This window comes from Malus domestica, chromosome 15 (assembly GCF_042453785.1).
Source record: "Malus domestica chromosome 15, GDT2T_hap1".
In the NCBI taxonomy this organism is placed as follows: domain Eukaryota; kingdom Viridiplantae; phylum Streptophyta; class Magnoliopsida; order Rosales; family Rosaceae; genus Malus; species Malus domestica.
The window spans coordinates 51,093,181-51,117,049 of record NC_091675.1 but is presented as its reverse complement, the minus strand read 5'-3'; the positions used below and the strand labels follow the sequence as shown (position 1 = coordinate 51,117,049).

Genomic DNA, 23,869 nt, shown 5'->3' with positions numbered 1-23,869 from the left:
CTCTCCCCTTCCCTCCCCTTCTAATAAGACGGTTAGAATTAAGCTACGTCAATATCTTAAATTGATATCTTTTTATAAACAAAAAGCAAAGTGTGAGAGGATGGGAGTGAATGAGATGCACACAAAAAATTATAAAAAGAAAATAGAAATTCAAATTACAGAAATTACAAGTAAACTAGTAAAAAAACAAAACCAATAGTCTTGAGCTTATTAATTTTTTTAGCAGCACAGGCATTGCCGAGTTCCATCGAATTTTAAACATAGAAGGCCAAATGTTCAAATTTATTTGAAAACAATAAGCAGTCTCAGCACAGCAAACACTATTGTACAAAATCACATTGTCGATCAAAGCTACTACGAATACAAACTCCCGAAAGAATTGTGTAGCAAAGAAATTACGAGTATCTCTCACCTTTTGATTTTCCTCTTGTTTTTTTTCCTGCAATTTTGGTTTAGCTTTTTTGAGCTTCTAGCAATTCCAAGACGACGATCTCTTAATAACTGGCTTCATTTGTTTGTCTTCTTCGAGCGAAATCATCCCCAAGTGTGACGGATCCTCTAGCATCATCTTTGCAACCAGATATCCTGCTATCGACCATGTCTGGTACTTCCTTGCTTGTTTACCAATATATCTTCCTAGTTTCCCGTCATAATATTCTGGCCAAGAATCTTTTAGCAGACGACTCTCAGCAAGCTCGATTGCCCGTCTTGCAATTTGTGGTCTTCCCGTTTTGATGCAAGCGGCAGTCAGCATCCATAAAAGCACTGCAGCAATTTGAAAGACAAAAATATTAAAAGGATATGTATGGTAATGCGATTATAAGAGAGAATTGGTTAAGGTGGTTTAGACATGTGAAACAATGACCTAAAGATGCTCCGGTTAAAAAATGCGATTATGAGACAGAGGTAGGCCAAATGAGATAGAAGAAGACCCGGTAAGACTTGAAAGAGACTTTAAGAAATGACATGGAGTGCTTGGAACTAACGGAAGACTTGACGCACTCAGTGCAGCGACGTTCTATGATTCATACAACCGACCCCCCTAGTGGGATAAGGCTTTGTTGTTGATATGTATGGTAATAATCTTGGTGTGGTTTTTTCGAAGTGGAAACTTCATCTAGACCAGTCCTGGGGTAGATAATGGGGGCAATAACAGGTAATGAAAACAAAACAAAACAAAACAAGGCTGGGCAAGGGAATGCAGCCCAATGCTAGGCAAGGGAATCGAGTATATTAGGCACGAAGCCTGCTTGGTTCTTTTACGAAATTGAAAAAATAGATAACTGCGTGAAATATACCACCACTGTTTTCCGAAAACAAACTTGCAGAAAGAGATATCAAACTTTTTCAGGATGAGTATTCAGTTCAAAAGTCAAAGACTTGTAATGAAAACAAAACAAGGCTGCTATTTCATACTACTTGAACACTCTAATTAAAATGTGCTTTTGAAAGCTCATCTAAGCAAGAAATCTTCCATTAAGTAAAACATCCATAGTCCAAAACTGATTTCCACCTTGGAAACCACCAAGTTATAATCCATAACGCAAATAATAATAAAATGATCTACCATCACAACTATTCATTTTGAATTTTATTTGCAGCAATAACATAGAAACTTCAAGTAGAAGGACAAACCTGGCCAGGATCCTCCATTATGGTAACTCCATCTGGTATTCTTGGGATCACAACCAGTTACGATTCGCCACTCATGACTGTCTATTGCTGGATAACATATTTTTAACGGCATTTCTCCAACCAACTCTTCCCAACGAGATTCAATGAGATCCATTATAGCCACTGATTGCTCTGGGGTTGCAAGAGAAGATAGAATTGCAACACAGTTACCCAAAGCAAACCATCGAAAATCCATCCTGGCAGGACTCACGTTGCCGATAAAGTAGCCACCACGGCTTGGCATAAAATCAAATACCCAATCTGGGATGGAATCAGGAATGACATTGAACTTATTTACAGCTGTGTGCGAGTACTCTTCAGTCTTGTAACGGTATATATCATTTAATTGTTGGAAATCAAGCCAGAAGTAAACTCGCATGTGGTAACTTAAGGCATGCAAACGCTTGACAATTCGCTCTATGAATTCTTTTCCTTCTCCATCAGGTTTCAGCATTCCCAATGCACATCTCAATGCCATAAAGAACAGAGCTTGGATTTCAATCGGATAACCATAAATCCCCTGGATAACCATATAAAATGTGAAATAAGATAAGACATTTTTTAAGGTTATATTAAAACCATGATATAGAAATAAAGCAATCAGGCAGACAAGAAAACTTGAAGCCAGCTACAAACCTGCATAAACGTGAAGACTAATGGACAATAATATATAAACAGTGAAATAAAATGCATAATATACCATGTAAGAAATACAAAAATGTTTCCTTCCTCGTTTTTTCTTTTACTAAAAACTTCAACCTATAAACCTTCATAACAGACAAGAATTATCCTTTTCTCTTTTTTTTTTATTCTTTTACTAAAATAAATAAATAAATAATATCCTTCATGAGCTTCTAAACCTTCATCTATTGAGACTACAAATCATATTCACTTTTATTATGGGTGGAACTTAGTCGGCTACCCATCCATACATGTCAATGGATAAGGCATTAGACACTAACAAATCGAACCGCAAGAACATGACTTTCAAGTTTCAACACTTTATTTTCCTCTTTTGTAAATTCTTTCCATTTTATAAAATTCTTTCCATTTTATAAAATTCTTTCGTTTCCTTTCAAAAAAAAAAAAAAAAAAAAGTTTCAATTTCTTTATAAGCTAGAGCACTGATTGAAGCCACTTTTAATCAATGTCAGTACAGCTATCATTGTTGTCTTCAAATGAAGAAAGCAAGAATATACTGCTAATAAAAACGATACTAGGGGACAACCCATACGCAGACAGATTGCTATACGAGAAGTCTATTAGTGATATATTCCTTCAGGCACAATAAATTAGTCACCGAGTATTAACCATCAGTCCACACGCTCCCACACACATATTATTCAGATAATTCATCTTGTGGGTCAATTCATGTAAACCCCAAACTATGCCTTGTTACTTCTCAGAATTGTAATATTTAACGTAAGAACTAAGGGTAATGTGCTACATACACAACATCCAATTTCATGTGCACTCCAACCACATTTAAACAGTGTATCATCTATTTGAAATTAAACCTAGCAAAGAAACCACAGTTGCAAACCTGTAATCTTATAACGGTTAGGGACAGAAAGACTAAAGATTAATGACCTTATGATAGCCTAAAAGGACTTCTCAAGCTACTTCTTATTTGCACTGGCAATTAAGTTTCTTTTCGAAAAAAGAAATTCCTTTGAAAATGAAGTGCAACTTACCATTCTACGGTCAATCATGGAGCATCCATCAGCACAAAGCAACGTCGGGAACGTGTCAAAACCTTCTGAGAGACATAGACTCAATATAAGCCTCATTCCTTTTTGACAATCTTCTGTTTCTGCGAGAGATAAATCCCCAGTTGATTTTGTATATGCACGGAGCAGTATAATCCACCAAAAACCAGAGTCAACAGGAGCAACTCGTCCAATTGCACTCTCTCCGAAATCTGCAATGATTGTATCTGACTTTCTGATAGGGTCATGAAGAACTTTGAAGCTTGCTGGCATTGCACCTTCCCCGAGCTTGAACCTGTCTATTCTTTTTTCCCATCCTTGAAGCTGCAGGGTCTTCAAGAGGAAGTTCTTAACTATCTCCGGCTCACCATTCATAAGGAAAGCCAGAGCACTAGGTACAAAATCTCGGACAAAAACCTAAACACAACAAGAATCATGTCAAGATTTAATGCTCGCTTAACTGAACACTTAAAACATAAATGTTTTAGAGCTTTGTTTGCCTTCTCCCAAGGGTGTAATTCCTTTTTATATCCAATATTATGCCAAAATCAAAGAGAACAAGCGACATTTGCAGGATCAATAAGCTTCTGGCGTCGTCACCTCACCTCACGAGTCTAATTACATATTTCAACTGATAGCAGTTAGCAGATATTAAGAATGTCTATCAATCCGGAGGGCGAACCAATTTTCCCCAAGTTGATTTGATTGCCAGAATTATTATTTCAAAAACAGATAGATTATTGCATAATCTCACACAAAATGAAATTGAAAACAAAAGGCAAGCAAGGGTTGACAATTGTGAAAAGTTGACCTGATCATAATTCAAAACTTCCTCAGAGGCATGATCGTATGCGGCAATGGTGCCCATAGGCTGGTTGCGGTAGAAGACCAAAGAGCGGCGGAGAGCTTCCCATGCCTCAGCAACCATTGGATGGGGCTCAAACGAGTTGCGTGCAGAGGAAGCAGGGGTGTCAAAACCAGACCTTCCACCGGGGGAGTAGGTGCTGTCCATGTTGTCCAAGCCGACTCTTGTGAGGCCAATGGAGAGCTCACTGAGTGACCTCTCGTCGAAGGACCTCTGCCTCTCAATGTTGAGCCTGGGCTTGTCGAGAAGGCGTGAGAGGTCGTAGTCATCCATGTCCGAAATGGAGCAGTGCGAGCTCACATTTCGTAGCCCAAACTCTTTGGTCCCTTCCATTTCCTCGGTCCGTTTCTTCTTCTTCGAACTTCAACAGATTCCAATCGAACAAAATGACTTGCTTCACTTCTCAAGTCTCAACAGATCTGAAAGCTGTTTGTGTTGTGTTGTGTTGCGTTCAACTCCTACCAGACCAATTTATTTATTATTTTATCAGGCAAAACACACAATTTACATGAAAAACAAAATCACATAAACCTTTCAGAAATAAAATTAAATTAAAAAAAAAAAAACAGAGAGAAAGCAACTCCAGTGAATCATTCAATCTGTCACCAACAAAAATTAAGCACGTTAATTAATAGTTAAATAATAATTCAATCATCAACAACAACCTCATATGGTATATAAAATTTGGTTTGAAAAATTATCTCCCATCATTATCCATGAGTAAAATATTATTAGGATGAACAATCATTTTTCAAAACTCTGTACAAAAATATGCAACAAAACAAAAAATTACAGATTACATAGGTGGTGTAATCCACACACACTCATTTTTACTTCTCACACTACTCAAATTAATTTTCAGGTGTTGAATCGAATGAATTAGAGAATATCGGTAAAAATGAACAGAAGTGCATGAAAAGTAAAAAATGTGTGAATAGTACTAATCATTATATAACAGAGTCTCTGACCGATTAAATCATTACAGCAGAAAAAATTAAACATATATGTTTATTTAATAATAATAAATTATAATAATGATAGATCAAGATCAACAAGTAACATTTAGCATTAACGTACAAGAAAACCAGATCTGAACCTTCTCTCTCAGCAAAGAAAAATGCAAAAATTAAGGAGAGAGAACGAGAAGAGAGAGATTATACCTCAGAGAGACAGAGAAATGTCAAAGGAGGCGGAGGAGGTGGAGTCTCCGTAGGAGTGATCGGGCTATCGCCGGCGATATCGCCGGGGACTGGTCGGAAAGATGACGTAATAATATAATATTAATATTATTACAACAGTAGAGCGATTTGCTTGCTTCTTGGAAGAAAGGAGAAAGAGAAGAAAGAAGAGAAAAAAAAGAGCCAGTGGTAACGCACCTACTATTTATAGCGTGGGAGGGTAGCTGAAAGAGAGCAGCAGGCGATGGATTTGCCAACGTGGGAAAAACGACACCGTTTATGGATTTTATTTTTTTCTTAATGGAAAGAGATCCTCGCTGGATTTTTTTCACCAAACTCACCAAGTCAAGTGGTTCGGGATTTTGAAATTTTATCCAACAACTTTTTAAGAGATCAAAACAGATGAGCCGTTAGATAAAATTTCAAAAATTCATATCACTTGATCCGATAGCCTTGAGGAAGAGATCAGAAGAGAATCCTTTCCTTTTAATTTAAAAATGGACAAAAGGCAAAATAAGTGTAAGAGAGCAGACCGCGAATAGCCGGTGAGAGTGCACAAGTGATTTGTCAACGTGGGTGAAACGACACCGTGTGAACCTCCGTAAGTCTCCATCTCTAACCCCAGCATTGGACGTTTCACTGCCCGCACTCCACTGGCACACCCGGTATCAACTTGTTTAGTCCATTGGTCTTCTTTCATATAAAACACTGTTTTTTGTACTTGCCAATTAAATATTAAGAAAATATTTAATTACATGTGATTATGACGGACTTGGATTGTCTGCCCTCCCCATCATATGCCCTTCTCATCTCCTCTTATTTTATGTGATCACGGTTAAGTCACGTCAACAATTTAGATTGATTTTTTTATAGAAATAATAAGACAAAAAGTAATATAAATATAAAATATTAACGTGACTTAACCGTGACCATAAAAATATGAGGGAATGGGAAGGGCATGGGATGGGAAGGGAAGACAATCCAAGTCCGATTATGACAGTGTTTCCTCTGTTTAGGAGAATAGACCAAGGTATGGGTACATCTAATGGTGGATATAGAGAAAAACTAGGGTGATTATGAGACTCTAAAAGTCGGAATAATCTATTTAGTATTATGATCTAGTAGTATTTAGTAATATTCATCTTCACTTGTGAGAAATCTTAGGTTTGATTCTCCCTAAAAGACGAATTTGAATCACATTATTGCTAGTCTATTATGAGGTTAGACTCATCTCGTTCTCTTAGTGTGGATAATATCGTTTATTAAAAAAAATGCTTGTGGAGGACTACAGGGCTAAATTTATTGGAAAAAAAAAAAAGAGAAAATGACTTTCACGCATACATCTTTATTTATGCTCATCGAAATTGAATAAATCAAACTCAATCAGTAGCCATGATTAAATGTGATGATGTGGTGATGAAACGCATTGTTGACTTCTGCACCAAGCAACTATGATCGAGAAATGAACACTTTCGGCCTAGGGTTTTAGAACCTAAAGACAAGGCTACGCAATTCACTATTAAATTTAAGATCTTTTGCATCAAATTCGGCAGCTTCAACTATATTTGTGAAACATGCAAAGCTATGTTAATCATTTGCCAATTAGTGGATAATCCCATGCACAACCAACGCTTATGGCCTCAGAAAAAGACACGTGATGATCATTACCAAACACCACCACATCCTAATCATTATTCCCATCGTTAGTTAAACATTATTTAGATCAAGGATTTATCTCACAAATAATGATTGGGACCCGGTGGTGATAACTGGATGAGGATCTTTTTTGGATTCTTTTTGTGAGGATTATGGTGATCACTTCATCATGTATGTTCATTGTACATCGTGTGGTTAGTTTTTGTTAGTTACTGTTTGTGTTTAATTTTAAATAAAAGAATTCAAAATAATTTCTAGCCGCATGATAACAGATGAATAGACAGCTGAGATCTTTACAAAGAAGATCCCGATAGGATCCTATTTGGTGATAACCGACCATTCTTTGGTGGTGATGACTATCCCTTGAAAAGCTGCATCACTAATAAACCATATATGGGTAGGACCCAGCTTCTCTGTCCTCTCACTTCCCATACACTCATATCCCCTCATATTTTATGCGGTCACGGTTAAGCCACGTCAACATTTTATATTAATTTTTTTATAGAGATAATAAGACAAAAAACAACATTAATATAAAATGTTGACGTGGCTTAACCATGACAGCACAAATAGGAGGGGATGTAAGTGTATGGGAAGTGGGAGGGCAGAGAATCCAGGACATGCATGGACCCAAATCATCCCAATTGTTGACACTTGACAACACCATCTTGATATTGATAAATAGACGTCAAGATAACCTCCCGACACAAGTACTATGATTATAAAAGAAATCATAATAACATCCACATAAAATTATCTTAACAGTTCTTTCATTCAACGTCTTAGAATTCTATTCATTCAACGTGTGATATTGGGTACAAACAGTCTCTTTAGAAATTTATCCGACTTAGACATCAAAAAGAAAGATCTTATTTTCTGTCCGAGATTGGTTTGTCTAGGGAGCCTCGCTAGAAACCAAATCTTCAGTCATGAAACCAAGACCTAAGCCCTAATCACTAAACCCGCAATCGATCGAGTTATTCATTCAACGTGTAATATTGGGTACAAACAGTCTCTTTAGAAATCTATCTTCAACCAACGTCTGGTTCGACTTAGACATCAAAAAGAAAGATTTTATTTTCCTTTTGAGATTGGTTTTTCTAGGGAGCCTCGCTAGAAACCAAATCTTGAGTCATGAAACTAAGACCTAAGCCCTAATCACTAAACCCGCAATCGATCGAGTTTTAAGGAGATCAAATTTTTAACGTGAAATCAAAATTTTCGCCTGAGACCGAATTTTCTTAGGAGATCGAGCTCCCAGTAGAAATCGGGTCCGAATTACCAACTATGATGAATTTGCACCATTATCCTTCCAAGTTAGCACTTTTGACAGAATTTTGCCAAAGTGGAGAAAATAGAATTTCAAAGTGCAAAGTGACGATATTTTAGTTTCAAGAAAAAACTAAGGGTGTGTTTGGTTTGACGAAAAGTGATATTGGGAATGGGAAAGTGTTGTATTTCCCATGTTTTATAAGGGCAGGCTTGGGAAACAAATTCCTGGTCATGAAAAAATAGAGAGGAAAGTTTCCTTCCTCGTGGGAAACCAAAATAGAGCATTTATTACTTTTTTTGGTGACTAACCTACCCTCAATGATAATTGAAAATGTCAATATCTCCAAGTAGTAGTTTCATGTTCCTTTCTCATCATTACTAAATATAGGTGGGAAATTGAGAGAGGATCCTCCCCGATCCTCTTTGTGAGGATTGCGGGGATTATTCAATCACATATATTTATCGTACATTGTGTGTTCAATTTTTTAACAGGTATTGTTTATATTTAATTTTAAATAAAAAAAGTTACTATGATTTTTGACCGTACGATGTACAATGAACAGATGTGATTGGAAGATTCGGTAAGGATCCTCCTGGAGGAAAATTTTCATTTCTCATCCCCTAAGTAAAGACATACGAAATTATTTCCAATGGGATACCAAACTTAGCCTAAGATTAAGTGTGCAAGTTAGAAATGGCGTTTTTGTTTCCGAATCTAAACCCAAAAATTCCGAATATGAATATTTTCGGAAATTTTGGAATAAAAATTGGAATGCATCTAAGGTCTGATAATTTTGAATTTTCGATCCAAATTTTTTCGAAGTGTTCCGAACTTATTCCGATAAAAAAAATTATGATATTTTATAGTTATTTACTCAAATTATGCATTTTGTAATAACTTACATATTTTATGGTTAGTTTTGGAAATGTGTGTGTACGGTTGTGTAGAGGAAATAATCATTCTCCTCTAAGGAATACAAGTCCTAATAGGGAATAATAGCTAGTAGCCTAGTAGCAAATCTAATCTAGAATTTACACAATCACACTTAAATACAATGTTTATAACACTTTTGTTTGTTTTTTTTTATTAATCATACACTTTATTAAAAAGGATAAGCATATTAGTAGAACAAAAAAATTAATTGAATTTATATATAAGCTCATACCATTCATTAAATAGAACAATAAATTGCATGTAAAATTCCAGAATATTCAAAAACATAATTTGCATGTATCTTAGTTTTTTTATAAGATACTTGTACCTTATCACAAAAAAGAAAAATGAGCAAAATATAAAATTCTGTACAAATTAATAAATATTCATTTATCGATGTATAATAACCTCTCTAAAGTAATAACTTTTATAGTCCCAACATTATTCATTTATAGAGGTTTTCCTGTAATTATATGAATTTCTAAATTATGTTTTGGAATTTTCAAAGTTACTCAGATTCCGAATTCGAAAATTTTAACCCAATTTGATCCTATTCCAAAATTTTGGAATGAAAATAGCAAATGTTGTTTCTGATCCAATCCGTTTGAAAATCATTCCTACTTATGATTAAAGTTCCAGAGGAGTCGGCTAAACCTTTTTTTTTTTATATATCTTACCAATGAGCAAGTGAAAGATCTTAAGTTTGAATCTCGTGAATGACAAATTCAATGCCAAATTAAGCTGCTCATTGTGTGGCTTAACCGAACTCCCCCTCCCCTTAGTGTAAAATATATCGTTGTACTAAAAAACATAATGACCACGCCCGCACCCATCAAAGTCATTCTTTGGCGCCATTTTAACTGAAATGGTTAGTGAGATTAACATAACTCTTCACTTTGGTCCCTGAAATTTGAAATCGATAGAAATGGTCCCTAAATTTGTCCACCATCAATTATTTTGATCATTTCGAGAAAAAATTCTGTTAAATACGGGACCAAAATGAGAAAAAATATCCTCAATTTAATAAGCAATGGGCAATATGACCTGACAAAATTTAAAGGTACTTTTGTCATTTTGGATAAACGATAAATAAATAAATAAATTGCAACCAATCATTGATAAACAATCTCAATTAGTGAGAAACAATATCAATTAGATGTGTTTTCCTGTAAGTTTATTATATACCAAGATCAAATGTGGGCTCGAACAACTTGGGAACCAGATGCTGCTCCTGCGGCCTTGGCGCTTCTGTTTTCTGTTTAAGAAGCAATGTAGCTTGCGCTTCCATTGCGTCAAGATCAAGACCCTCGAAAAACTGATCGTCAAACATGTCATCGTTTGCATCAATGCGCTGCAAGTCTCTGCCTGCAGCCTCTGACTCGAGCGAGAACTCTCGCTCCAAGTTGACTGCAGGATATCTTGAATGATGACAACTCAATTTTCTTTTACGGCTTTCAACATCTCTCTCGTATTCTGGGGAAGCACCACCAGTACAAGGTATGTCTACCCTTACCCGGTTCATTTCCAAGGACTTTGAATCCATCCTGGTTGACTGATTTGTACCATCACTTTGAGGCGTTTGGAGAGAGAACGATGTTTTGCCACAGGAACTTCCAGTTTCAGTTGTCCTCGTTGTCGCTGCCACAGAATCAGGTGAATATCCCGCAGAACTAACTGGCTGCCTCTCCATGGGTGATTGGGTGAGCAATGAACGTCTTTGTAAGAAATCAAAGAAAACTTTTATAAAATTTTTAATACAGGTTACAGAACTAGAAGAGATGATAACAAATAAAAAAGAAGAGCAACGAGCAAGGAAACAAAGAAACCTAAGCAACTACAGTGATGGCATAGTTCACCGGCCAAATGCAGGAGGATTGGGGCCTGGTAGATGGTAATACATGTGGCATAAAAACTTCAACTGTCATTTCGGTTTGCAACTCAGAAAAATTTTGAGAGAGAAAAGAAGTTCAGCTAAATAATCTCATATCCAAGTAACCTATTAGTTGTAAAAGTAGCTTAAAGAATAAACCGCCACCGCTTCTAATAGAAGATTAATCTCAGAGTAAAAGAAACCGTTTTTTATCTATTTTTAACCCAAGGCATCCTAAAATCTTTTACTGGTTAATAGAAATAGCCCAAATACAATCATTGACATACTGATATCTAAGACAATGGCTTTCTACGTCAGCAGGTCAGACACATTGTGCATATATGATGAAAACTAACATATTTCCACTAGTAACGTAGATTGTTAAATTTCGATAATCAAAGGCAGTCATGGATGGATTCACCAGCCTATATACATGTGGTAAAATATACAACATCATCACAAAATTTCTAATCCTGGCCCATTATAGCAGAAATCAAATATCCAATTATAGAAAGGGGAGGGGTGCGGCAAATATAATCAACTGCTTAATTTTTGTGAAGTTATGCCTAATTTCTTATAGCAATTGGGTATTATTTTCCTAGTTCCTTAAAAGACATCAAAAACTTTGGAACAAGCACCTCTTTGGATCAGTCTCTGCTTCTCCTTACGTCACTTGATCACAGAAAGATGTTTTATGTGAAACAAAGTAAAAGTTGGATGCACTTCTACTACATTTTCCAAGATGGAGTATTCAATGATATTAACGTTCAAAAAAACTTCTGACAACTACCCAGTTCATATGAAAGGCTACATTATGAAAAGTAGTTCAGTCAAACCGGTAATGGTTTGTGAAGAATAAACACTGCTCACTCCACGACCAAGGGAACAACTTTGATCATCCATTCACATGTGTGTTGGAGTGTGTGTGTGTGTGTGTGTGTGAGAGAGAGAGAGAGAGAGAGAGAGAGAGAGAGAGAGAGAGAGAGATGAAATACCTGTATATTGCCATCATATCATTTCCTCCACTTGCAGACTGAGTAGCCGCAGCTGTAGGATTTATTCTGTCATCTATGAAACTATCATTTGAATAGTTGTCTTGATCATCTTCCTCGTCATCAGACATACCAGCTTCTGAAGATACCCTAAGTAATTTCAGTGGAGTAACATCATTTCAAATATTCGTTTTCAACAAAAGCTTTATATTACCCACAAAAACAGAACAAAAAAATCAAACAGTAAATATTCTTTTATTCTGTTAGGTGAAATTGCAACTATACAAATGTACAACAAAAAACTTCGCCGCATCATTGTAATATAGAAAAAAGTATGAGCTTACTCAGCTTCCTCCTCGATGAAGGCCCTTACATCATCAACTGAATTCTTTTTACCTAAGTAACAAAAGCAATGTATTGGTACATAGGTCACATAAAAAGATTCGCATCTTAAAGGCAGTCCTAAAAAACATGGTGTGGTTGCACTTCAAATTACGGAAAGGAAACTAGCAGCTCAATTAATATTCATGGTACCTCTATTGTGCTTCGAATGGGGGGAACCAGTTTTAGAAAATGATCTGGCAAGGTTTTTTGTTGACCCCATATTATTTGTCACGCTTTCTGGTTTCCTGTTTTTCCAACGATCCCCAACTTTGTGCAACCTTCTGAACTTGCGTGCCTCTTTTATACTTTCCGACTTGTCTCCGGAAATTAAATTCCAATCTTTGCCACAACTATTTGTAAGGTCAGCTAAAACAGTATTGGCTCTTCCACTAATTGGTGATGCGGAGGTACAACCTCTTATACTGGCACTATTACTCTTGTTATGGAAAGGAGTTCGGATTTCAGTATCCATAGAAGAAACAGATACTTTTCCTCCACAGGCATTGTTTTCCATACTGACCTTTTCACTATTTTCAGGATGTAATTGGGCAGGTGAAACGGGGACAGGAACTGCACACTCATTTGCGTTATTTGATGGTCCTGCATCATATGTTAGCATCAATTTTCATACTAGGGGACAATAGCAATCTCAGGAAAACTCATCCCAATTTGAATTAAAATGAAATCTTACTAAGTGCATTACTAACCACTAGTGTTGATAGGAGACTCTGGAACAACTCCACTTTTCATTAAATTAGTAAGCCGTGGACTGAGCTCACCATCTCTCAAAATACTATTGTCTTCATCTGTGAGCAACAATGATCCCTTGCTTTCCAGAACATCAGGTGTGTCGGAAACACTATCTCCTTTACTTAACAAATCTCCCTTCAAAATTGTAGTTTGAAGAATTTTTTCAGCACCATTGAATGTTTTCTCTGTCCAGATTTCAGACTTGCACAATCTAGAGCTAAGTGAATTCTCATATTTTATGCTTTTCATCTGAATAGTTTTAACATCTCCACTAGCACCACCTTGAGTAGTTAGTTCTGTGTGGTCTTCATCTGAAGTCCTTCCATGGTAAGAATTTTGCTTCAAGCTATCCAACTTAATACTACTTTCACTTGTGAACATGGAATGTGACAAGTCTTTCCATCGAAATACAGGAACAGATGTGATTAAGACCTTTCCAGAAGCATCCACATTTACAACATCTGAACCAAAGAGGTAAGAGTGCTCATAAAGATTTTCACCAGGGAAATTAAGTCTGTAATGCTTCTCCTTGGTTTTCAATGTACTATTAGGTGATAATTCAGAATCCAATACTTTTCTTTCCGACTGTTTCTCTAAAGAATCATCAGGATTCAGAAAACCTGAAACAAAATATTCAAGATTTAAGTACAATACTAAGAAAATGGGTAGCACAGCCTGCATCTTCTCTGCATTCAATTCCCCTAGCCAAAAAAAAAATTAAATAAAAGAAGAAATGATGGGTGCTTAGTTTTTAAGTACATGATGACTTAAGCCATAATATTTTATGCACATAAAATAGATAAGGGGATAGCAAGAAACAATTCCTCTCTACAATTTCATTTGAAACATGAGAACAAATCCTAATTAAACTTCGTATTCTGTTACAAGGGATTTCTTTTATACCCTCTGACAGAAAACAAAATGGGGTTTCTTATCTAGCCAACAGGTAGAAGGTTCAAATTCTTAGATTCCAATATTGATTGACTGAATTAGTTAAAGAATCCGGTGCAGCATCATGACTTCAAATTAGTAGCATGATTATGCATATTAGTTTACAGTACAAAATGTGGTAAGAGTGAACATTATGATACTTTTAGTCCATTCCTTGTGTTAGTTAACTCCAAGAAAAGATAACCAACCTCATAGCTGTAGTACTACTACTATATACATCGGAAGACGAAAAGTATACAGAAGACAACAACATTATATCAAGAAAATATCGGGATAAGAGGAATGAATTTCAGAACAACTTTGAACAGGCATCCATGCATACGCAGGACCAAAAAGTGAGAAAAAATCAAAGTTACGAAGTAAAGAACAAGATGGCTCAAAGAATATGATAAGATTATCCAGTATTACATTATGGTTGCATATAAGATGAAATATAAAAATTTAAACAAAAAGGAGAATATAAAGACATCATGAACCAATGACTTGGTGATCCTGAGCTTAATTTCTGAACTACTTGTAGAACGAGTATTGAAGTATAATATTCACTTATCTCAAATAAACTTTAAAAGAAAATATAAGAACGATAAACTATAGAAGCTCAGCTGGATTTTGATTAAAATGTAAACCTGCATAGGTTTGATGCGGGGCATTGATGCAAGTATGACAAATTAAATGCACCTCAGAACTCCATTTGACACAATGAAACTAATCCTAGTAAAAAAAAAAAAAAATTCATTTTTTCATAATAATTGAAGGAAGTTGAGGTTCCACCATGAAACCAATTGGCAACACGGGGAGTAGCCCAACCTTACAAGCACATGCAAGGTTCGGTAAACTTCCGATGTGGGACATTTCTTCACATCCTCAAAGTTATCATCTGCATATAATCTGAATGAATCCTTAAAATAAACAGAAGAATTTTGAAATCAAATTTTCTTGTTACACAGCCCTTTTTGAGTTGGGGCAACTAGCTACAATAAGCATATTTTGACACTTGGTTGCAGAAATGATCAGTCGTCATTATATCATCGTCGTGTTGTTGTTATGTCATTGTTTGTGTCGTTATTAAATGATCAATATGTCGCCGCGTTACTGAAAAATGATCATTTATGCAAACCAAATGTCAAAATATGTTTATTGTAGCTATTTTCCCTTTGAGTTACCTTGTCTGTTGTTGTCATGATGTTCAGCAGCGTCAATGACATGTGGCTCGGTAGTGTCAATTCCCTCTGCATAGAATTCATCCTGAAAGCAATTAAGTAAAAGTTGTAAAACTCAAGAATATGTAATACATTACAATAAGGAAAACAACTTAACCACATAGATAAAATCAAACCTCAACAAGAGAGATATTGCTGTCCCTGGAAAAGGTTAGTCCTTGCAAACATTGCATCATATCAATCAGCATGGTTGTCCGACGTGAATGCATTACTTTATATACTCTTGACGGATACGTTTGAAAGTGAGGAAAGGCAATAAGAGATGGTTTCCATGTAAGTCCATGAGGGTGGAAATACTTGGCAATTAAGTTAGTCTCAGATACAGTTAACGTTTCTGCGATCACAGGAGTCTGAACAGTGTTATCATCAATCACTTTCTTTCCACGACGAATAAATTGTTCAACTGAAAACTGAACAAACTGGACTTCGGGTTTGAAAATATGAGGAATCTGCAATAAAATTTGATGCAATCAACAGCTAAAAAATAGACTGCAGGATTAAAAGTTATAAAGATGCAGCATCTGTTAGAAGATCCCACCATCCTTGGACTAGAATGGAAATTGAAGCTATTTATTCCCCCATTTCGCATGTGTTTCATCATATTCTTACTGTTTCCTTTCTTACGATGGTAACCCTTCAACTCTGACCCTTCACAGGCTAGAACTAGTAAGACTTGTCAAGGATTTAGGATTTACTCGGGGGGAAGCAAGAAATTCATTGAATAATTCATACTGATCTCACTAACAACTGACTACATAAAATGCATTGGTCATATGAGAAAAGGATATCAACTCGTCCATCATGCTTCCTTCCAGTTCTCCCCATGCGTTGAATCATTCTCAATGGTGATACGTTAGCATCAAAGCATATAACCAGATCAACTTCCATAATATCCAGGCCTTCTTCACCAATAGATGTGGCAACAATGACATTGTATCCACCAGCACGAAATTTCTGTGGGAGATGAAAATAAGCTAATGCAAGGTGCTACAAAAAGAAATAAGCACAACATAATTACCTCTAAAACAGCTTGTTGAACTTTTTGTGACTGGCCTTTTAATGTTTTCCCTGTAAGAAAATAATAGTCAATATATTTCACAACAGACACGCAAACCAATATAATTGTGAGGCAACCTGTGAGGCCCTAAAATTTCACAGGTAATTTCCATCCCAATTTTGTTATAGGCTTATATACTTATTTTATAATCAGTGTTCTAAATTCTGTTTATAGAACTATTTTAAAATAATCGGTTTCCAACTAACAGCTATCATTCAGAACCAAATTATTTAAATTAAATCCCAATTATCACCACACAAACCAAGAAGCCTATTCTTGTTTCCAAAAGCTCTACTCCAGCTAATTCACAATACCCAAAAACACAGCTCATACCTTGCACCTCGTAAATCATTAAGTGAGTTAGAGGAATCGGAGGTTTTGAACTGAGGAGTTCCTCAGACCAGAGCTCTGATACCATGTTAGACAACAACTAGAACCCAAATGCTTGAGGTATTAGGGAATAGGCCAACTATGTAAGTTAATCCTAATGCAAATGTTGACCAAGACATACATAAATTCTTGGCTGTAGTATGCCATTTTAAGAACTAGGAAACAATTTCACTCCAGTCTCCTAAGAAGATCTCTTAACAATTATTATCTTCTTTTTGCCTTGAACACAAATTCATTTCAAAAGAGGTCAAGGACCTGAAGAGTGGGAGAAAGCCACAGAGAGAGAGAGAGAGAGAGAGAAGTGGACAAATAAGAGGAAATATAATAAAAAGGAGAAGATAAGTCAATATCAGACGAAAACTCCATTGTCTTCCTGCATATCAGACTCACTCTTAACATGTCCTGTTCAACATGCCGGACACATGGTTGAAAAGGTTGACCATGTAGTAGAGACATTGGATATGACAATTTTGTTCTGAAGTTTTGAACCAAGTGTATATATAAAGTAAAATAAAATATCAAGGAGAAAAGCGAACATAAAACAAGAGAGGAAGTTAAAGAATTAAGAACAACTGCATCTTACAATAAATTTTTATTTAGGCAACAAAAGATAACTAATTTTCATTAAACATCACATTTAATAGGGAAAAGGAACAAAGTGAAGAATGAAGCTTCAAACCTGAACTTTGACCAATAAACTGGGTAGCTTTGACTAAATTGCCAAGGTTTGCTAATGCATCCATTATGTCCCTGTATACTCAGAAGGGTTTTCCACATTTTATATATAAATAGCTTGAGAAAACAAGCAAAATAAAAATAAAATCATCATAAATTAATTAAACACAGAAATTGTTGCACCTGACACTTCCCCGAAAATTTGAGAAAATTATAACCCTTGATTTCTGTGGATCATTTGTTTCTACAATGAGAAATATAATTATCAACCACTGAGAGCTAATACTTTGAGTCAGACGATTAATATATGCTATCAATACAAACCAGTGTTTCATCAGCACAAACATAAGTCAAAAACTCAAAACTAAATCATTGTAGCCAGAGCACATACAACCATTGGTATAAATAGTAAGTAATCAAACATTTTGTCCATTTCCCATCTACAAATGTCAACTTAAAACTCGAGTCTTCAGAGTTTAGCCACAACAAGTTCTGTTCAGATAATAATACAGAGTCCAAATCCAACAAAGAAATAAAGCCAACAGGGAAACCCTAATGGTAAAGAAATATAAACCCATAAAGCAACAGTAATCCCAATTAAAATTAAACATGTTTCATATAAAAATTCCCTAAAATAAAAAAAAAAATTGAACAGGTCTGACAGAAATTTCTGTTTCATATTGTCCAAAAAGTTCGAAGCTATTATGATGGGGATCAACAATTAAATTATTTTCTAACACTCCCCTTCATATGTGGGCCTCTTTCCAGTGCTATAGGGCTCAACTTGTGGAGCTCAAATTGCAGAAGTAGAATTAAACCCACGACCTCCTTTACTATCTATGCCATGCTGAGTCTTTTTGCTTTATCATTGCTCTGAAAATCTTTATTGAGATGTGATACGGTAATTATCTTATTCCCTCAAGTCCTAGCAATTTCATCTTTTGCAGTTGTTTATACATGACAAAATTGGTCCATTGGCTCACAAAAATGTAAAAGTTTTGGCATTGCTAGTATTGCTAAATAAAATTATTTATACATTAGGATAAGAATTTAATCACTTAATCCCTACTTCAGCCATAAGTGAAAGTAAAACTGGGTCGATGTTTCAGGCCCTTGTTTGAAAACAAAAATTATTTATCTACAAATAATAGTTTCTGGACAAATTGGTATATTGGCTAACAGAAACATTAAAATTTTGACATTGCTAGTATTGCTAACTAAAATTGTTTATACATCAGAATAAGCATTTAATCCCTTACACCCGAATTCAGAACAAGTGAACAAAGCTGGGGAGATGTTCAGGCCCTTCATTGAAAACAAAAATTATTTATCTACAAATAGGCATTTTTTGACAAGCACAATATTGAAACCATGCAAGCAGCAGTACTTCTAACATTTGATACACTTTTACATTTCATAAGCAGGAGTTATAACATGTCAAAACCAGCATATGATAGCATACAATAAAATTAAGAAAACATACTGAAATGATCATGCAGTACTTCTAACATTTTGGACAATTTGGGACTCGGAGCACCATGTGACAAACTTTGCTGCATTATGAGCTTTGCTTTACAAATATCTTCATTTCTGCTCATATACCTTGCAAAAGACCTGAAAAAATGATCTTGAACGGCTTAACGGCCTTGAATTGCTTGCTAAAAAATTTAACAGCTTAAACTCCATGCCATCAACATTAATATATAATATATTAACCATGATATTAGTAAAGTCTATACAAGAAGTTTCTGTCCTTCAACTCAAAGTCCAAATACGGAAAAGTCAAACACCAATTATCATAATGAGACAACAGAGTGTGTGCCTTTCACGTAACAAAAATATCTTGAAAAATAGAAAATTATCAGCCTCAAAATTTCTGCAAGGCAGATCTGTTTGGAATTGCTTGATACCAAATTTTGTTATTAGGCGATTCTCATCAAAAGCAACAGCTTCTGGCACTTCATTTTCAAGGTGCATTACTAACACATCAATGGGAATTGGGAAGGTTCCTACATAGATTAAAGAATATTTCACTAGAGAAAAGTAAACAATAAAATGCATGATGGTTCCACATATAATAGGAAATAGTTATTAGAATCTGAGTTTGAGCTAATAAAGACAGTGAGGAAACTGAGAGTATAGAAAAGCCATACCCTTGTTTTAATTTTTCTTCAAGCATTTCATATGCTGGCCTTATTCCATGGCTTGATATTAGTTTACGAATGTGGTAAAGTGTAAGCAGTGTTCCAAAGAAACCTTCAATATCTCCAGGCTTAATTTGGGAGACGTCTGGAGGTGCTTGACGAAATTTCTCTCTTGAATTAAGTAATAGACAAGGGCTTAACTGTAACAACACCCCCCCAACCCAAAGAAAAAGGAGTGAGATTATGTGGACCCAGAAAGTATGTAATTGTTTCAGTAAGAATTAAACAGAAAAAGAAATAATAAATAGAAAGATAAGGTAATAAATTTTCATTAGTAAATGAAATTGGTTATCTATACAGTGGCTTGTCTATTCCTTAAAACTAGAGGAAAAACAAAGGGAGAAGTTACTAGAAAAACTTACAACCATCCCTTTTTTACCATGTCTGATGGAATCGCCAGAACAGAATAAAAATGCAAAGAAACAATCCCATCCAGCACAGTTTTCCTAGAGCAAACTAGAAGAATTCAAATTATACTGAACCATACATTCTGAATGTCTCGAGTTGGGAGAACTCCAATAGCACAAAGCCTGGATGCAAATGGATGCATTGCTTCCAAGAGCTCATTGTCTATCTCAACAGCAGCTTGACCCATTGCAACCTAGAAATATTGCAACAAAAGTGTTTTCCTCTGTACAAAAAAATTCAGCAAACAAGAGATTACAATGCATACCTGAATCAACTCTACGTCCCTGTTGTGGACATATGGTTTGACATCAGGGTCATCTTCATTGCGATATTGAAGTGTTGATATATATAAGTTATCAATAACTTGCTGGACAGTCTGCTGCTTTGCTGTACAAGTGCATGTAGTTCAGGATCCTCTAAACGAAATTTAGTAGAAACCCAGTATGTTAGCAACTTACATCCCGGTGTTGCACTCAAAGCTAAAATTCGCAGTTGCACTTGTTCAGCCATTAACTATAAAAATTAAATTATCATTAGTATTTAAAACCATTAACTTTGTCCAATAATAACACACCGAGCCAACACTTATAAGGGTAGCAATACAAGAACATTAGTGGCGATAGTGACACCACACTCTGAACCACTACACGTGCAAAGGATGATCAGACATAGTTTACAGATCAGAAATCAACAGAACATACCTCACGAACTGCAACACTGTAAGAATAGTTTCCTAATGCTCGGTGAGCTTCATCAATCACCAAACATACCAGGTATTCTACTGCACATGTGCCTGCAACGAATTACCCCTGATCAAAATCCAGCGACAAAAGATCTTTCTCAAAAGGAAAAAAATCTATATATTTATTTGCATAAAAATGGTGTTGGAATATACTTATTTTCTAGTGTGGACAATTTCAGATTTTAGAATATAACAAATGAAAATATCAAATTTCTAAAGCTTTTCATTAGATAATCCTAGTGTATTAGTTCAAGAATTAATCACCAGACTGAATGTCCTTCTCCAGCACTTGTGGAGTAACAAAAAAAACTCGTTTAGTTTTCCACAAGCAAGCTCTTTTAGTAGGACTTGTCTGACCTGTCATATCAATTGTCCATTCCTGCAATCAGTTTGATCAGAATCTTCTTATAATTCCTAAGTGAATAAAATTGTTAAGAAACCACCAAATTTTGAACAATGTCCACTGCTTACAAGTAAATGGGGTTCTTACCTGTGGTATTCCTACAATATTATGACACGCTTGTATTTGTTGCACAACAAGTGGTCGAGAAGGAGCAGCAAAGACTATTTTTCCTGTTGTGGGAAGAACAATGTCCATGTATCATAACTAATGAAAACAAACTTGAAAAGCCAACAGCAAAAGAAACTGAACAGAAATGAGGATGAATTGACATGAGAACGTGAAGAAATCATAATAGGAACAAGTTCGAGTAGGGCATAGCCTAAAGTGTCTAATTGTCTGCAATAGGATGAAGTTGGTTCATACTATAATTAAAAGAATTCAGAATAATCAAACAAAAAAAATTAAGAATCCAGAATCAGAACACGTATAATAAACAATTGGTGAAGAAGCATGGTACAAGTTACTTTACCATTAGGGAACCATCTGAAATAGTTATACATAACAACTGCAGCAATTAGCGTTTTCCCAAGTCCAGTTGGCAGTACCACCAATGTATTTGAAAATAATGCCGTCTGGGTAATAGAAAATTGATAATCACGCCGAGGAAAATTAACTGCAATAAGGAATAAGAGTCTGAAGATAAGTTTAACGTTTTCTACACTTAACAATAAACAGAAAAAATGAGACAAGAAGAACCCTTTCCAAGCATTAATATCAAAAAAAGTGAGATCATAAGTTCACAATCTCAATCTCTGCACACGTACTCACATTTTCCCTAAAAGGTCCCGTGCATTTGAACCCACATTAGCTCAATAACACAACCCACTAGCAAAATTTATACTTTGATAAAAATGTGATTGAAAATCTAGCATCCGGGGCAATACACCATCTAGTTCATTCAGCTAGAGCTACACAAAATAATCAAATTCCAACTTCAGTCTCCAAACCCCATATCAGAAAGTAAAAAATAAGAACAGTTTCCCCTTTCCTGAATACCCAAAATCCAAACTTCCACGGAGTTGCGAAAATAATTGCAGAGAGAAGATGACTCTAACCTGGGTACATCCAAGTTTTAGCTGCCTCAGCATCAATTGGAACACAGGACACTCTCCCATCACCCTCACTACAATCCAGGTTTCGTTCTTCGACGTCTCGAATCCCTGGCGGAGGCCTTCCCATGAACTTGTCGAGGGTGCTCTGCCGGGAAGTGCCGGCCTTCTTCTTGTTGCCAGGGATCGGGGCAATCGGATTTTGCACTGGGGTGTTAATGTTACTGGGAGGAGGGGCAAAATGGGAAGATTGATCTGAAGTAGAGGAGGGCCTTGAAGCCTGGGTCTGGTAAACCACGTCGATTTCTTTCGCCGCCGCTTCCCAATCAAAATCATCGTCGTCGTCGTCGATGACTCGGTGAGGATTGGTGGAAGTCATTAGAGAACGAACGGGGTGAGGACAGAGAAATGTGAATCGATAAACCCTTGGAGAGAGAGAGCGTTTTGGCGGCAAAACTTGAAGAATTCGCGTTGCCCAGCACCCTGCTATATGTGGGCTTTCGTTGTCGTTGCTACTGGACTTAAGCCCATCTCCAACCGAAAAGCATAGGGCTCGTTAACCATGTCATAAAAACTCATCTCTAATCGAAAACCAAATGATCAAACATAATTTATTATTTAAAAATTACAATTTAAATTCAAATTCAAATTACTAACTAATCTAACATTTAACTTACTAAAGCTATCGTTTCACTAAAAAATAAAAATACAATGGCTAAGTATTGTAAAAAACTACAACATAATTTATTATTTAGAAACAACAACTTAAATTAAATTCAAATTTTGTAAAATAGAAGTTATAGGAAAAAAATATAAAACAAATTTTGTAAAATAGAAGTTATAGGAAGTTATAAAAAAAAATAGAAGTTATAGGAAAAAAATTGTGTAAACTTTTTTTTTTTTTTAAACTGCAAAAAAAATTCAAAAATAACGGCTAGCTGACATCAGCTAGCCGTTGCATTTGAAATTTGGCCTAGAATTCCTGTTGGTTATATCCAACAGGAATGCTAAAATTTATGGCCCAGCTGAGGGTTGGATTGGGCGAGCCCTCTGGCCCTTTGGCCCTTTTAGATTTTGTGGGGCCCACGAGCCCTCTGGCCTAACCCTCATTTGGGGAGGGTTTTAGGGCTATTTTCGGCCTTCTGCCCATCTGAACCCTTCGGTTAGAGATGACCTAACTAAATAAAATGAGAACATTGCACAAGCCCATACATATGAATCTATTTGGAAAGACTTTCAAATGAGTTTTTGAATACTAACGTGTATTTAATAAAATCATTATCTTATTGGTTAAATAATAATTATATTAAATATGTATATTTACAAGAATTATATTTGACTGTCAGATAATAATTGTAGTTTAATTTGTCTTTTTATGTAGTGTCTTTGTAGCTTTATTTTCCCGTTGATTACGTGTTTATAATGTATTTAGGATGGTGTTACCACACCCCTCTTTTTACCTCCCATGCATACCTGTTAATTTATG

General features: G+C 35.7%; 2 protein-coding genes across 5 annotated transcripts; both read right to left on the bottom strand.

The window, feature by feature from the left end:
• Positions 1–261: 261 nt before the first annotated feature.
• LOC103402206 (probable alkaline/neutral invertase D) lies at positions 262–5,686 on the bottom strand. The gene is made up of 5 exons (XM_008340948.4): positions 5,409–5,686; positions 4,195–4,706; positions 3,369–3,800; positions 1,636–2,194; positions 262–765 (listed from the first exon to the last, which is right to left on the bottom strand). Exons 2-5 carry the CDS (start codon positions 4,579–4,581, stop codon positions 470–472), a joined length of 1,674 nt encoding a protein of 557 aa, XP_008339170.1. The 5' UTR covers positions 4,582–4,706; positions 5,409–5,686; the 3' UTR covers positions 262–469.
• Positions 5,687–10,360: 4,674 nt separating this feature from the next.
• On the bottom strand, positions 10,361–22,916 carry LOC103402205 (DEAD-box ATP-dependent RNA helicase FANCM). Of its 4 annotated transcripts, XM_070814241.1 has the most exons (23): positions 22,390–22,873; positions 21,804–21,947; positions 21,422–21,504; positions 21,196–21,310; positions 20,891–20,982; positions 20,648–20,702; positions 20,455–20,576; positions 20,269–20,382; positions 19,731–19,921; positions 19,061–19,191; positions 17,761–17,821; positions 17,582–17,652; positions 16,474–16,523; positions 16,244–16,409; positions 15,994–16,121; positions 15,572–15,904; positions 15,399–15,480; positions 13,242–13,904; positions 12,685–13,134; positions 12,495–12,546; positions 12,154–12,300; positions 11,115–11,169; positions 10,361–11,003 (listed from the first exon to the last, which is right to left on the bottom strand). In XM_070814241.1, exons 1-22 carry the CDS (start codon positions 22,760–22,762, stop codon positions 11,115–11,117), a joined length of 3,678 nt encoding a protein of 1,225 aa, XP_070670342.1. In that variant the 5' UTR covers positions 22,763–22,873; the 3' UTR covers positions 10,361–11,003. The 4 variants fall into 4 exon arrangements, 3 of the variants coding, with proteins under 3 accessions (XP_070670342.1, XP_070670341.1, XP_070670343.1); XR_011576374.1 differs by lacking the exon at positions 11,115–11,169 and having other exon boundaries at positions 12,154–12,289; XM_070814240.1 differs by lacking the exon at positions 11,115–11,169 and having other exon boundaries at positions 22,390–22,916.
• Between the last annotated feature and the right edge of the window lie 953 nt (positions 22,917–23,869).

Coding starts and splice junctions, on each gene's coding strand:
- LOC103402206 (XM_008340948.4), bottom strand. CDS start 4,581: ATGGAAGGGACCAAAGAGTTTGGGCTACGAAATGTGAGCTCGCACTGC. Junction 3,801..4,194: donor AAGTTTTGAATTATGATCAG/GTCAACTTTTCA, acceptor TGTTGTGTTTAG/GTTTTTGTCCGAGATTTTGT. Junction 766..1,635: donor TAATGGAGGATCCTGGCCAG/GTTTGTCCTTCT, acceptor AAATTGCTGCAG/TGCTTTTATGGATGCTGACT.
- LOC103402205 (XM_070814240.1), bottom strand. CDS start 22,762: ATGACTTCCACCAATCCTCACCGAGTCATCGACGACGACGACGATGAT. Junction 21,311..21,421: donor ATATTGTAGGAATACCACAG/GTAAGAACCCCA, acceptor AACTGATTGCAG/GAATGGACAATTGATATGAC. Junction 20,577..20,647: donor TTTGAGTGCAACACCGGGAT/GTAAGTTGCTAA, acceptor GCACTTGTACAG/CAAAGCAGCAGACTGTCCAG.